This window comes from Hippopotamus amphibius, chromosome 3 (genome assembly GCF_030028045.1).
Source record: "Hippopotamus amphibius kiboko isolate mHipAmp2 chromosome 3, mHipAmp2.hap2, whole genome shotgun sequence".
Taxonomy (NCBI): Eukaryota; Metazoa; Chordata; class Mammalia; order Artiodactyla; family Hippopotamidae; genus Hippopotamus; species Hippopotamus amphibius.
Genome location: NC_080188.1, coordinates 57,599,265 through 57,614,090, shown reverse-complemented (window position 1 = coordinate 57,614,090; position 14,826 = coordinate 57,599,265). Strand labels below are relative to the sequence as shown.

At 40.5% G+C, this 14,826-nt stretch overlaps 1 protein-coding gene across 2 annotated transcripts; it reads right to left on the bottom strand.

Moving 5' to 3' along the window:
* Positions 1 to 333: 333 nt before the first annotated feature.
* DMP1 (dentin matrix acidic phosphoprotein 1) lies at positions 334 to 14,024 on the bottom strand. Of its 2 annotated transcripts, none has more exons than XM_057727720.1 (6): positions 13,951 to 14,024; positions 8,815 to 8,889; positions 8,284 to 8,331; positions 5,063 to 5,095; positions 4,845 to 4,892; positions 334 to 2,693 (listed from the first exon to the last, which is right to left on the bottom strand). In XM_057727720.1, exons 2-6 carry the CDS (start codon positions 8,866 to 8,868, stop codon positions 1,302 to 1,304), a joined length of 1,575 nt encoding a protein of 524 aa, XP_057583703.1. In that variant the 5' UTR covers positions 8,869 to 8,889; positions 13,951 to 14,024; the 3' UTR covers positions 334 to 1,301. The 2 variants fall into 2 exon arrangements, with proteins under 2 accessions (XP_057583703.1, XP_057583704.1); XM_057727721.1 differs by having other exon boundaries at positions 8,815 to 8,885.
* Between the last annotated feature and the right edge of the window lie 802 nt (positions 14,025 to 14,826).

Genomic DNA, 14,826 nt, shown 5'->3' with positions numbered 1-14,826 from the left:
TTCCTACTTTTTTTTAACTTTTTTTTTTTTACCTTATCTATAACAGGTATATTTAGTGAAATATCACAAGCAACATGTAAAGTAACTTTATCAAAGCGCTACCTGAATTGTAAATAAAATTAAATTTTCAGGAAATAACGTAAGCAAATATTTTGTTTTAATGGGAGCAAGCTAATAGACTATTTTGCAATGTTTTAAAGGAAGAGTTGTTTCATGTAAATATATCCTAAAAATTGACATCACTATAAAAAATAAGCACATACTTCTTCTGGATGTTATCACCTTTATTACAAAACAAATATTTTATATTGAGGTAACATTTCAAAGGGTATTTGGCAAAAATCATTTGCATTCTATACACACAATTTTGTTATGTACAACACAGGCAAAGGACTCTGAGAATGATTTTTCTAGCATTGCACATAGACTGATTTTAGAAAAAAAAGTAAGCTGAAAGTTGTCTATTTAAAGAGGAATTTCCTTTTTCCACTCTGTCTCCCACCCATTCCTCCATATCATCACTGGTGGTCAGGCAGGCGATGCTCACAGGAGTTCCACAAAAAACATTGAAAAGGATAAATTAATTGAGAAAGAAGTTTTGCTTATCCAAAATACCTCACTGTGCCATAATTTGAAAGTGCTTTCACAAACTAAATATTTATTCATATAGGATTTTCTATTGCTTAAACCAAGAATAAATGGAACCGTCTTGCCTTAAATGGAGAAATCCTATGCAATGCGCCAGCTCTGGTGTCTTTTGTGCTGTGAAGCCCTCTCTGATTCTCCAAGGCAAAGCTGGTCCTCTCTTCTGTGCTCCCATATATTTTGTTCATACCTGTGTTATAGTACTCACCACAATGGATTGTAATAAATTTTGCTTCTGTCGTATGTATCCCTCTTTAGCTTTATCTACCTCTCTATAAGCTCCTCAGGAGCAAGAAACAAGTCTTAAGCTTCTTTATATCCCCAGCACCTGGCACAGTGCCTGGTACACAACAGAATCTCAATAACTCTGTGTTAGGTAAATGAGTTAGGAACTGTTTCAGCTGTGAAGCTATAATGCACATCTTTCCTTGCTTTGGGTCTCATTGAGGGTACTCTAGTGAAGTTCCCCATCATTGAAACCTCTATGGTTTAGTGACATCCTAGAAACAAGTATAATGTCCAACATTTCCCTTTAGAAAGAAATGGGCTCTGGTTATGCTTCTGATACAAACATCAATAAATTACAGTTATCATGATTTCTCTAGTCTCCAACCCCCAAGACTCCCAGATGTGAGAAGCGCTCAGGAGCGCCCGTGCTAATAGCCGTCTTGGCAGTCATTGTCATCCTGATCCCCGATGGGTTTGTTGTGATAAGTATCCACTGTTAATTTCCTGCTTTCCATCTCAGTGTTTTTGGCCTGGATATCTTCCTCGCTGCTTGATGTGCTCTCCGTTGAGTTGCTGTCTTCTTTTGAGTTGCTGCTGTCCTGAGAATCGCTGTCCTCCTCTTCCTCAGACGGGCTGTCCTCCTGGGACTGGCTTTCCTGGCTCTGGCTCTGGCTCTCTGAGGAGGTACTGGGAGACTGGGTGCCCTCCTGGCTGGAACTGTTCTCCTCTTCGGTGGACTCCGGGCTTTCCTCCGAGGATCTGAGGCTCTCATTGGACTCGCTGTCAGCCTGCTCCTCTCTGGATCTGCTCTCCGAATTAGAGGGTTTATCCAAGCTGTCCTCTTCACCGGAGTCACTAGCTTCCTCATCTTGTTCTGAGTGACTGGTGACATTATCCGGGTTGTCACCCCTGGACTCACCCACTACCTCTTCCTGAGATTCACTACTGTTTTCTTGAGAAGGCAGGTCAACCTCTTGACTAGACTCACTGCTGGGGTCTTGGACATTCTGGCTGTCTTCTGGGGACTGATTCTCCTCGCTGTCTTGTTGAGATTCACTCTGGCTGCGTTCCCTGGATTGGTCGAGGCCAGCTTCTTTGGAGTCGGGGTATTCTGTAGAGTCACTCATGATTTCTTCCATTGTGTTGCTATCATCAAGCTCACCTCTGCCATCTTCCCCAGCAATGCGAGACTTCCTGGAAAGTTTCCTGCTGGGATACCCCACTGCTGGGCTTTCCCTGGACTCCTGAGCGCTTGCGCGCTCCTCACGGATCCCCCTCAATTCTTTTGACTTGATGTGGGCAGCACTGATTCGGGAGTTGCTTCTCTCGCTCCTGAAGGCGTCCGGGTCATCGTTCTGCATTCCTTCATCGTCAAACTCAGACCCGTCCCCGTGGCTACCAAGCCCCTCACTGCCGCCTCCCACCCAGCGCTCCTCACTCTCACGGTCCGGAGTGGAGTCACCTCCCTCAGGCCCGCTGTCCCCTTCGTCCTCACGGTCAAGGTCCCTGCTCTCGCTGGTGGTATCTTGGGCACCGTCTTCCCCTTGGGGGGCACTGTGCTCCCTGGATCCTGTGGTGTCCGCAGAGTCCTCATCGCGTCTGAGGCGGGACGCCCCTCCTCGTCTCTCTTCCGGTCCCAGGCCGTCGTCGTCCCCAAAGGTGTCGTCTCCACTCTCGTCTTCACCATCGTCTTTATCATCGCCTTCTTTTCCCCCACGCCCAGAAAGGCCACCGGCTGGTCTGTGAATGTATTGCCGGTCCTCAAGGCCCAGGCCCTCCTCTGATTCAGTGCTGTCACTGGAGTCTTCATTTGCCTGGAGCTGGGGTTTAACAGATAGGGTTAGCCCGAGCTGCTGTCCAGGGCGTTCCTTGATCCCCGTCTAGGCTCTTTCTGCTTTCTCCTTCCTATGTCCCTCATCTAGGTCATGTTCCATTTTATGGCTCACAAATGTCTCAACCAGGGGTTAAAAAGGAAGGAAGAGAAGCTGAAAGTCAAGTCATTCCATTTTATATAGGCACGGTTCAGTCAATGCTGCAAAAGCGTTCTCCAAAAATTTATAGAAATCACATTTATAAAACTCAAATCAGCACAGACATATATATACTACCAACTGTAAAATAGTCCGTGGGAAGTTGTTGTATAACAAAGGGAGTCCAACTCGAGGATGGAAGATGCCTTAGAGGACTGGGGCGGGGAGGGTGGGGGGGACTCGAGGGGGGGAGTCAAGGAAGGGAGGGAATACGGGGATATGTGTATAAAAACAGATGATTGAACCTGGTGTACCCCCCCCAAAAAAATAAATTAATTTAAAAAAAAAAAACTCAAATCATATTCAAGTGTGAGTCCTTCAAGGATACGTTCAGATAATTTTTTGTAAATTAAAGAATTAGTTTATAATACTCATTCATCAAGTTGTTTGGTTTAAAACAGAGTTTTTAAAAATATTGGGTGATTTTAAAATGACAAATTTTTTTTCTGGTCAACTCAGGGCGGGGGGAATGTATTAGGGCAGGTGGGTGAAACCTTTAGCTAAAATGAAAGTATAATATTGTAGTAAGGTATAAATCTCACTGAAACCATGTTTATACCTCATTCACACAGGCAGAGAGTTGCCTGTAGGAGGCTCAGCTGAAGGACTGCTGCTAGTGTGACCACCAAGGCAGGTTAGTTCTAAGTGTGAGCTCAGAGAGATGACCCCCGGAAGTAAAACAATTGGATGCTCTACTCAGATGAGGAAGGATAGTGAGGCTTCATTCATTATGCTCTGGAAAAATCTGCTCTCTCTCTACCATATCCTATAACAGAACATTCTTGCTTTTTTTTTCTTTTCCCACGTGTCCCTACTCATCAATGTCTGAGTTTCCAATCGGGAGAACGGGGTGATGACACCTCTTCCATTAGTGAGGGTTTACACTGAACTGCTGGAACTGAGCATCTGTTTAGCTCTCCTTACCACCATAGGCACATACCGCACCCCTCCCAAGCTGTTGTTGTCATCTGAGAGCCCAGAGAACACAGAGGCAATAAATCACAATGTCCCCAGGAAAGAGCATTTCCCCAGTTCTATGCTTATAAGCGTATGAAATGTTCCTCTGAGAAATCCTTAGTAAATAGTGGTAAAAGCCTAAATTCATTTTCTGATTCTGATTAGGTATAGAATGCAACATGGGTCAAAGTTTCAGGGAGAAACCTGGTTCCTAGAATGTCTGGAGCCCCGTGGGGTCGAGTTTGGTCTAAATGATAGGACAGCTAAGAAAGCGATGACATTGTCTTAGAAAAAGGAAAAGAAGGAGAAAAAGGAGGAGGAGGAGGAGAGTGGGGAAGGGAGAGAGAAGATGGAAAGGGGAAAGAGGAGAAAAAGAAGAAGGAAGCTGGCAAGTTTTCTACTAAAGGGAATGGACGCTAAGTCAGCTTTTCTCTCTCCCAGGGCCACAGATGAGACGATTTTAAAGAAGTCGTTACTAAAGCAACTGTCTCCTTAAAGGTTCCGCAGGGCTCTCCTATTCTCTCCTCCAGCAGGATCCTGGGCACAGAGGTGGTCTCCAGGCCCAGCAAGTATCTCACATTAACCAGAACACTTTGCGTCATCCGAAGTGCTCCAATTCTAAAACTAACATTTGAGATTTATGAGTGAGCAATTACTTGTCTTACAGAGTCTATGACTCTGTGCGTGTGTGTGTGTGTGTGTGTGTGTGTGTGTGTGTGTGTGTGTTGTCTTTAACTAGAGGGATATTTAGGGCTGCAATGTCTATCATCTGGCCTCGGTGATAAATATGGAATGAAGAGCATGTCCACCTCTTCTCCAATTCTCCCAGTCATTTTTCCCTTCCTATTTTATGGGACTATTTAGCCAGGATAACCAAAGGTTAGAAAATATTATATTTAGAACGGTCACTAGGTAATTTAATATAACATCATTTCCTTCGATTCCTAAGTAGACTGGAAAGTTAAGAAAGGTTTGTTTAATTACCTGTTCCTCTGAGCTAACTTTACTTTCTTCTGATGACTCACTGCTCTCCTAAAAAGAAAAAAAATGTTTATGTTTCATGTTAGTAATTACTGAAGAAAGAAAAAAATATGACACATCAATCGCTTGTGGTTTGGATTTACTACTTTCCAAATGGCCTGTGATGATGAGAAGAGTGATTTCATGAGATGTTTATGACAAAAAATAAATGAAATAGTTACCAAAGGTGGTGTTGGTGTCTGAGCCAAATGACCCTGTAAAAAAGGAAGGAAAACAAGTTACTCTTTCACAGATGGATCATATCATTGCAAATATTTAGAATAACTTTAGGTTTTTTAGTTTATTGATATATATTTTATATTCACATGAGTATTAACGATATTTTATAATGAAATAGCTAAAAAAAGAATGTGAGATGACCAATGGTCTTAAGATCTTGTGATATAAAAAACCTAGAAGATTTTTGTATTTCTGATACTTAGAGAAAAATATAATTTCTTTAAAGAAAAATATACAACCTAGAGGAAATGTAAGCTAGGAAAAATAGCATTGGAACTCACAAACCCAGATTTAAGTCTCAATTAGCTCCTTGACTTGGGTTTTAGCCCTGAAAACTGTCTTGATGCTAGCACTGAAATTCATGTGTTCCAGGAAACATCTAAGTCTCAGGTAAACTACAATGGTTGGTCACTCTATGTAAATTTGGACAACTCACTTCACCTATCTATGTCAGTTTCTTATTTGTAAATTAAGAATATTAGCAACCACTGTGCTTATTGCACATGGTTGCTGTGAGGATGAAATTGCTCACAGCAATTCAAGATGCTGTGGAAGGGCTTCCTAGGTGGCGCAGTGGTTAAGAATCCGCCTGCCAATGCAGGGGACACCAGTTTGATCCCTGCTGCAGGCAGATCCCACATGCCGCGGAGCGACTAAGCCCGTGTGCCACAACTATTGAGCCCATGTGCTGCAACTACTGAAGCCCACGTGCCTAGAGCCTGTGCTCTGCAACAAGAGAAGCCACGGCAATGAGGAACCTGTGCACCACAACGAAGAGTAGCCCCCACTCACCGCAACTAAAGAAAGCCCGTGCACAGCAAAAAAGACCCAACACAGCCAATAAAATAAACTAATTAATTAGTTAATTAATTAAAAAAAGATGCTACAGAAGCATCTTGAAAGGTATTTAATATGATATAAGCTGAAGAAATTATCCATTTTGAGAACATCCACTTTATAAAATTCAATAGTAGACAAAACTGAATTGAAAAAAGCCACGTCTCTTGAGTCATATAAGATCACCAAAATAACAAATGCTAAATCTGAAACTTAATTAGTCATAGTTCTGATTTATTTCACTTTCTTTAATCTGCTAAGAACTCTGAGAATGCCTGTACCGCCTCTGGTGCCCTCTCCCCATCTACTCTCCCCCTTCCCCTTGAGCATCACAAAATCCCAAATCCTATGTGGCACAAAGCCACTGAACGATGGTATGAAGATCCCAAGGTGCAAAGTAGAGCAGAGAAGAGCTGCTGTCAGCATGTCTTCAACAAGCCTCTCAGCGATGTTGGGCTGGGATAGCTCCTAGAGGAAGGAGCTATCGTCACTTTAAATCTTTGCCCTGTGACACTGCAGCAGGCACCACGGCAGACTCTACTCCAGTCACTTAGCATTTGGAATTAAGGGGTAGAAGGGGCAAGACATTGGTATTTTTCTCATGCCAAGTCTCGACTTGAGATCAGAGCATGTTTGTGGTACTCTGGCTGAATGAGAGAAAGGATCCACAGCAGCTTCTTTTAAATAAACCAGCCTAAGGACGTCCCTGATGAATGTTCATGTAAGAAATCCTGCAATGTCTATTCCAGCCTCAAGCAGGGGTAGGACCCCATCTCAGGCCTCTGACATTATCTTGCCATCACTAACAGCATTGCGCCCTAGCTGTGTCATACGTAAAAGCCAGCAGGAAACAAGATAATGAAAAAAAATTCTGATTGAGGTTGAGATTTTAACCCTTATTCCCGCAGTCAGCCCTTCATATCCATGGGTTCCACGTCCACGGACTCAGCCAACCTCAGATCAAAAATATTTTTAAAGAAAGGGGAAAAGAAAGAAACCTCTGGAGGTTTCCAAAACGTGAAACTTGTATTTGCTGCACTCCAGCAACTATTTACGTGGCATTTACATTGTATTAGGTATTGTAAGTAATCTAGAGATGATTTAAAGTGCACATGAGGATGTGTGCAGGTTATACGCAAATACGACACCATTGTAAATAAGGGACTTGAACATCCTTGGATCTTGGTATCCGAGGGGGTCCTGGAACTAAAATCCCCTGTGGATATAGAGTGACAACTGTAGTTCCAATCTTGAAAAGCCACTGACTTCCTAGACCTGGCCCCTTCCCAAGAGGGATACAACACCCCAGCAAAGAATATGAATTCTGGAGTCAGAGTGACCTGGGTTCAGAGTCTGGCTCTAACACTAATTAACCACATAACCTAGACAGACTAGCTTACTCTCTGTGTCTGAACACAGAAAATACAACACCTAATTCACTGGGGGCACTGTGAAGATTGAGAAACATCACACATGCAAAACACACAGAACCATGTCTGGCAATGGTTCTTGAGTTATTGAGAGTTAATAACTATTGGGTTATTCAAAGCCAACACTCAATAAACTCCAAAGACTCTCATGTTCTCTCATTCTTCTTTCTCTTCTCACCTTCTGGGACTTGACCTCCTAAACTCCTGCCTACCAAATATCTGAAAAACAGATTTCTAGTCCTAATCCTTCCAGGACAATCTTGGTTCATTGTCAACCCATCACCTTGCACTACTATACAAACCAATCATGGAAATAAAGCTAAAGGAAAAAATGCTTCCTCACCAAATTGTACTATGAAGTTGGAGTTGAAGCATTATATGATCTACATTTTCTTATAAGAACTAGAAATTATAGCCCTTACTCCCTATTTCTTAGGTTATTAATGTGTTCATTAAGTCATTAGTAGTTTCAACATTTGCAACGAAGCCAACTTGGTTATACTAATAACATGTTAAAGTAAAAATATTTCTGGGATTTTGTGGCGCAGTGGTTAAGAATCCGCCTGCCAATGCAGGGGACACAGGTTCGATCCCTGGTCCAGGAAGATCCCACATGCCGAGAAGCAAGTAATCCCGTGTGCCACAACTACTGAGCCCGTGCTCTAGAGTTTGTGAGCCACAACTATTGAGCCCATGTGACACAACTACTGAAGCCTGTGCTCCTAGATCCTGGGCTCCACAACAAGAGAAGCCAACACACTGCAATGAAGAATAGTCCCTGTTTGCCACTACTAGAGGAAGCCCGCGTGCAGCAACAAAGATCCAATGCAGCCAATACATAAATAAAATTTTTAAATAAATAAATAAAAATATTTCCAAAAATCTTTTCTACTCACCTTCCATTCTTCAGAGCTCTTAGATTCAGTATTTTGATACCTGGCTACCTGGAAAATTTATCACACATGGTCAGCCCACAGAAATTTCCAAGGTAGCAGCTATTAACACTTCTCATACTTAGGAGCAGTATTAGTCAAATTTTAGCATTGCATCAGAATCACCTAGAGGCCTTGTTAAAACACAAATTGCTGTGCCCCATCCCTGGAGAGTCTGGTTCAGTAGGTCTGATGGAGGACCTAAGAATTTATATTTCTAACAAGGTCTTAGTTGATGCTGATGGGACTGGTCTGGGGAATGATGCTTTGAGAACCACTGCTTATGAGGAAGAAAAATGAGCATCCTAACTATATGAACAGCAACTGAACAGAATAAGGAATGATTCGGATGATATTTTAAAGAAAAGAGCTTCCTAAGAGGCTACTATTTTCATCTGACTGGAACATACACAGCCACTTTGGCTCATAGCCAATGAAATGTGTGCACTTTCAGGTATAAACAGTTTTTTCACGCCTCTCTACCCTGATACTTACTGGGAGAGCACAGGACAACCCCCACAGGAACATAAGCAGGATGCTCGTCTTCATTGCCAAATGTGTCACCTCTACCTGTGATGAAAGACAGAAGATACTTTTCTCCATGCTAAAGAAATATAGGAGTTTCAAATTTTTAACACTTTCTTCCTATTAAAAAAATAAACTCATCCATATGTCCATCCACTGATGAATGGATAAACAAAATGCACCATGTGGAATATTATTCAGCCATAAAAAGGAATGGAGTACTGATACATGCTACCTTGCAAACATTATACTGAGTGAAAGAAGCCAGGCACAAAAGACCACATATTGTATGATTCCATTCATACGAAAAATCCACAATAGGTAAATCTATAGTGACAGAAAGTAAATAAGTGTTTGCCCAGGGCTGGAGAAGATGGGTTGTGGTGACAGCTAAGGGGTAAATTTTGAACATAGAGAAAATGTTCTAAAATTGATTTTGGTGAAGGTTGTATAACTATGAATATATGAAAAACCATTGAATGGTATATTTCAAATGAGTGAGGTATATGAGTGAATTATATCTCAGTAGAGCGGTTTCTAAAAAAAGCCTCACTCCTAAGAGATAAATTGAAAACTTTTCAATGAGGAGCTCTGTAAATACTTCTTCACTAACACATAAAATATGGCAAATGGAGGAAAAGTAAAGGAAAAGCAATAGAGAAATTTCTGACCATTCACTTTTATAATAATTATGCAGCCCAGTGTGGCAGAACAGACTGGCAAATATCTTTCCACCAAAAAACTACATTTATTGATACCATTGATAGGTGGTGGGCATTTGTCTTAACACACACACACACACACACACACACACACACACACACAGCTCCTCAGTCACATTTATAACCTCATAATAACGTCTAAACGAAACAGCTTGGTTTTGCATTTTTTTCCCTTCATCTTCAAAAGATGCATTACGGCAGGCTTCATGTTACAGCTCCAGAAAGCATTTAATATCCACCGTGCTACTTTTAGTCATACATTATACATGATTATGCTAAATTGTTTAAGTGTCATTCACAGTACTGAAGAATCCAGGGAAGATTAGAGATTTGGGATACACTTGTGAATCACACTGAGAGAAACCTGCCATATCAAACTGTATTCTCCTGGAGGGTGGCTTCATTTCACACTTCAGGAACTGGTGGTTTGGAAAACAATTTGCCCTATATCTAAACATAGATGTCCTAGATGCTAATGGAAAAAGTTATTGAAATGATTTAAAAGGAAAATAATTTGCCCTGCACTCTTGAGCCCTGGGGCTGCCCTAACAGACTTGTCAAATGGATACCCATACACTTTGTGGAAGGTCCTGCAGGCTAATTTCAGACTTCACTTTTGCTGATTTGTGACTTTAAATGTTAAATATATACAATCTGGTGACAAAAGTTCTAAGCCAGAGAGTCCCGATTTTGGCTGTAAATCAGTATCACCTGGGGAGATTTAAAGTACTACCAGTGCACAAATCCCACCACAGGCTAACAAATCCATTCCCCAGGGGTGGGAACAAGCATGGGTTTGTTTTTAAGGTGCTCCAAGTGATCTAAGAAATAATAGTACCTTATTCAGTAATGTCTGAACACACGGAATAATGTCTGAAACATTGGGTTCAAGAAGTCATCTAATCTAATTTTTTTAATTTATTCAAGAAAACAATAGAAATCCTAAGACAAGGAGACTGAGAAGGGTCCTCATTTCTACCTTCATGAAGCTCAAATGGTCCAACTGAACCTCTCATCCTGCATCTTGAGCGTTACTCCTTGTCTACATAGCTATTCTTTGTGTTATTTTCTTTATGCTAATTAAGCATGCTTCATATCAGTCTTTGTGCTTTGATATTATTTTTATTTCTTTTTCAAATCCTTCCCCTAATATCAACAGAGAAAACATATGAAAATGTTCAGCTGCCCCTAAAAGAAGCCTAATTCAACAGATATCACTTCTAAAGGAAACCAGAATATCTCATCCCAAAATATGTCTCAGACATAAAAATTATTTTGAGCTGAAGGCACTTGAGAAAGTGCCTTCCTTTTCCTTCCTGGAAGCAGGAGATGAATCTCTCACGTGAAATGTGCCCTCCCTGTCCCAGGAGGAGGGAAGGCACTCTCATCACCAGAGATGGACTCGAGGCTGAGGGAAGTGCGTGCAGACAAATCTTGTTAAACGAACCCGATCTTCCTCGTTACTTCTCCACAATCTACTGCCCTAGGCCAAACCCCTGAGTCTTGTCACTTCTTCACAAATGTATTGTTTCTTTGCCTAAAAGGTGTAAAAGCTTCTGCTCCGGTCACTTCTTCAGGTCCTCAGTCCCTTGTGAAGGTGCCCATGTACACGTAAAAATTTTAATAAAACTTGTATGCTTTTTTCCTGTTAACCTGTCTTGTGCCAGTTTAATTCTTAGGCTCAGCCAGAGACCCTAAGAGGACAGAGGAAATTTTTTCCTCCCCTATACTTCCCTTTAGTTCCCACAATCAAAATTTTTTTTTAACTCCTTAGGTTCATTTCTTAAGGAAAGGAAAGTTTCTCCCGAATACGAGACTCTCAAAATAACTGTGGTGCCAATGGTTTTCATTTCATAGGTCAAATGATCAGGAGGGGCCACCCATTTTAATTTTCACAGTGAAATTTGAATAGAGAGAGAATCTCATGGTGCTCTGAAAACCAGCAAATAGTCCAAGAAGCTAACAAATATTGGGTTCTCCTCTCGTATTTTCTTTTGCTTCTCTCTTATCTAAACAACAACATAATGAGGTGATGCTCTACACCAATGAATGTGGTGTGTTTTATGATGGGAGTATGTACTTCCAGTGTTGAGTTTCTCAAGGATAGAATATTATGAAACATAAAGAAGACGCAGTAACTTGCTCATGCTTCTAGAAATGCCATTTAGCGCCCTGACTCAAAGTTGTAATTTTCGAAGTGGAAGTCTGGTAAACTAAAATAAAATACACCCTGGGGTCTTGAGAGAGCCGATGTTGCCTCCCATAGAATATAGTCTGCTGTCAAGCATTAAAGAAAGTCAGAGCTTAAACCTTATATGTATTAGGTTTTCAATTAGTATTTTTGAGAAGAATTTACCTATCAAAAATCTTATTTGATAAGAATACACTTGTGTGAAGTATATCCCAAATGAGAGCTCCAAACTTTTATAAGCTTTTTACCTACCACCCCCAAAAAACTAGAAGCAGACATGCGGTAGCTCTATTCTAAGTAAGAAATGAGCAAAATAGCTACAAGCCTGAAAGATGAGTCCAGAACCCCAAGTGCTTCTTCAGTAATTGGTAAACGTCATTTCTACATTGCACGCACTGTCATACTACAATGAAAACGTGTGACAAAAGAAAATCAACAACCTCAATGTGAATTCCACCTGTTTCGAAGGTAGTGTGTGTATTAGAGGTTTTCAATCTTTATGAGTTGTTTTCCCAGAGTTGAAAAGATCCAAAATGTTTAAGACCTGGGGAAGGGGATTGCAGTCCCTTCCCTCTCTGGCCACCCTCAAGTGTAGCCAGAACTTCTTCACACTCTTAAGTAAGGAATCTTGTTCCAGAATTTCCTCAAAGTTAATATTCACTTATAAGGTAGATGTTTTCTTTTATGTAAACTAAAATGAAAGAGATAGGCTAACAGAAGGAAATGAAAAACTTGAAAAATCATAAGCTCAATATTTCATGCTTATTTTGCTTATTTTTGACTTATGTTGTCAACCTTAATAATACTAATGAATAATATATCCATTTCTTAGCAGTCAATAAATATCTATTGAGAACATCCTATGAGCCAGACACTGTTCTAGGTGCTTGAGTATACAGCAGTGTGTAATAATAATAAGCTGGTCTTACAAAAGCAAAATTACCCAGAACCCAGCTACCCAGAAACGCCATTAGATAAAACTTGTTTCATTATTACTCTTCAAAAATAAAGTGGAATTTGGCCAGGACATGAATTCTGTCAGGAATTCAGAAAGCCAAACAAATAAACCAATAAAAATTTCCAATCATTCCAGTCGTAGTTGTCTTGAGGTCAGCTACAATCAATCTGTTGTTATATGCTTTCAACCACAGTAAAATAACTCCTAGGTGTCCCCAAATTAAATATAGATGTGGAAGGCCTCTCAGCATATGCAGTGCATTGGTCTCCATCACCATTTTGGGGGTTTCTAATGAGCACTGTTTGTTTGTTTACATATTTTAACCAACCAGATCAAAGTAGCATAGTCTACTTAGCCCTCAGTAAACCAGAAAGTTTGGATCACCAGAAGTTATAGCTCCTGATGAAAAGGAGTGCTCAAAATGTTGCTCTTACACTTGGGATCTTCTAAATGTCATGCAGAAAGCATTGCCTGACCACAGCTCTCACTCTGTTGTGGAAGACAGACACTTCTGATATACGTGAAAAAGTGGAATAAATGCAGCAAATAAAAATACAGATGGACAGAGTATATATACTCCTAAATCCTCTACACTAGGAAAGGTTTTTTAAAAGACAGTTATATTCAAAATTTATTGAACTCTGACTGCATGCAAAGCATCATACTAACATGAATACCCAGCTAGACAATAGAAAAGCAGTATAATTATCACACCCTTGGTTTAAGTCAGTGGTCTTAGCATCTCCTTTCAGCTACTCAGTTCATAATGAATATTATTGGATGAATAGCATTACATGATTTTCCATTTAAAAGACCATATTTTGAAAGTTCTGCCAGTCTAGTTTAGATTCTTTTATAACATCTTATAGGCCATGAACATAACTATACACATAAAACCTAATTGTAAAAGTTGTATTTGTTTTGCTAATTAAGGCAAAACTTCCAAATGACTTTCCATCTGCTTCCTGATTAGTAAACTTTCCTTTTCATGCAGAGATCTAATTAAAGTATCACTGAGAAGAGCACCTGTCTCTAATGACTTAACCTGTCATTTTAACATCTTTATTTACTGTGGCACAAACAACCGACACAAAATGGAGTGGTTTTTACCCAAGGCGCAGCTCTCCCATCTTTCTCTGCATGGCATAATACTACTCAACATATACACATAGTTAATATTTTCCAAATAACACAGCAGAAGTCATTTAAAAAACTAAACAATGAAAATGTCTTACCCTCTTCAATTCACAAAGACTTTGCCCCAAATGTCTCAACAATCAGGCTGAGGAAATCTGTGACAATGAAGCCACTCTTGTGTTGAGGTTCTGAACACTTCTCTGAGGGTGCAGGAATTTAAACTCTGCTTCAGCTCTTCACAGCCAATCAGCTGCGGCCTGGAGGTGACTGACATCACAAGGTGTGACCGGGACTCCAGTACACCCACACTTCCTCCAGCTTGCAGAAGCAGATTTCCCTAAAAAGCTCTTGTGGTTCTCAAATGACTAGACTAGTTTCCATTAAATTGAAGATCTTCCTAAAGCTTTATTTTCATTTCTAAATATATGCCATTCACATCCATGCAGGCTTATGAGCATTATAAACAATGACAATGTCTTCCACCCCCTGGCAGATCCCAGCAGATCCGAGGATGGGAAAAGGAGAGTCAGGAGTGGGTACAAAGTTTCCTGTTAATGTACATTTTCAGGTTGTACATGAAGAATTTACTAAAATGCTATATTTGCCTAAATTGTTGGTGTTGAGAAGATGGGCTTTTATTCTTGCCCTTCTCATCCTTTAAAAACCTCTACCACTCATCTCCTTTTCCTCGCATCTCCCTACCCCCCTGTACACACAAAGATGCAAAATTCTTACTAATCTAACAAAATATCCCCTTACAGAATTCTGTGGTGATTGGAAATGTTAAAGCACCACCCAAAGTAACTTTCGTTTTTAATTGAAAATAATTTAAATGCAGCACTTCATTACTCCCCGCCGACTACCTGCCACATTTTGGTTTTAATGCTGGTGGCTCTGAAATCAGGATTAGATTAAAAGAAAGACAAGTTGGGTAGCAACTGGAGGAACCAATTTCCAAGGCACTCCCTGCCATC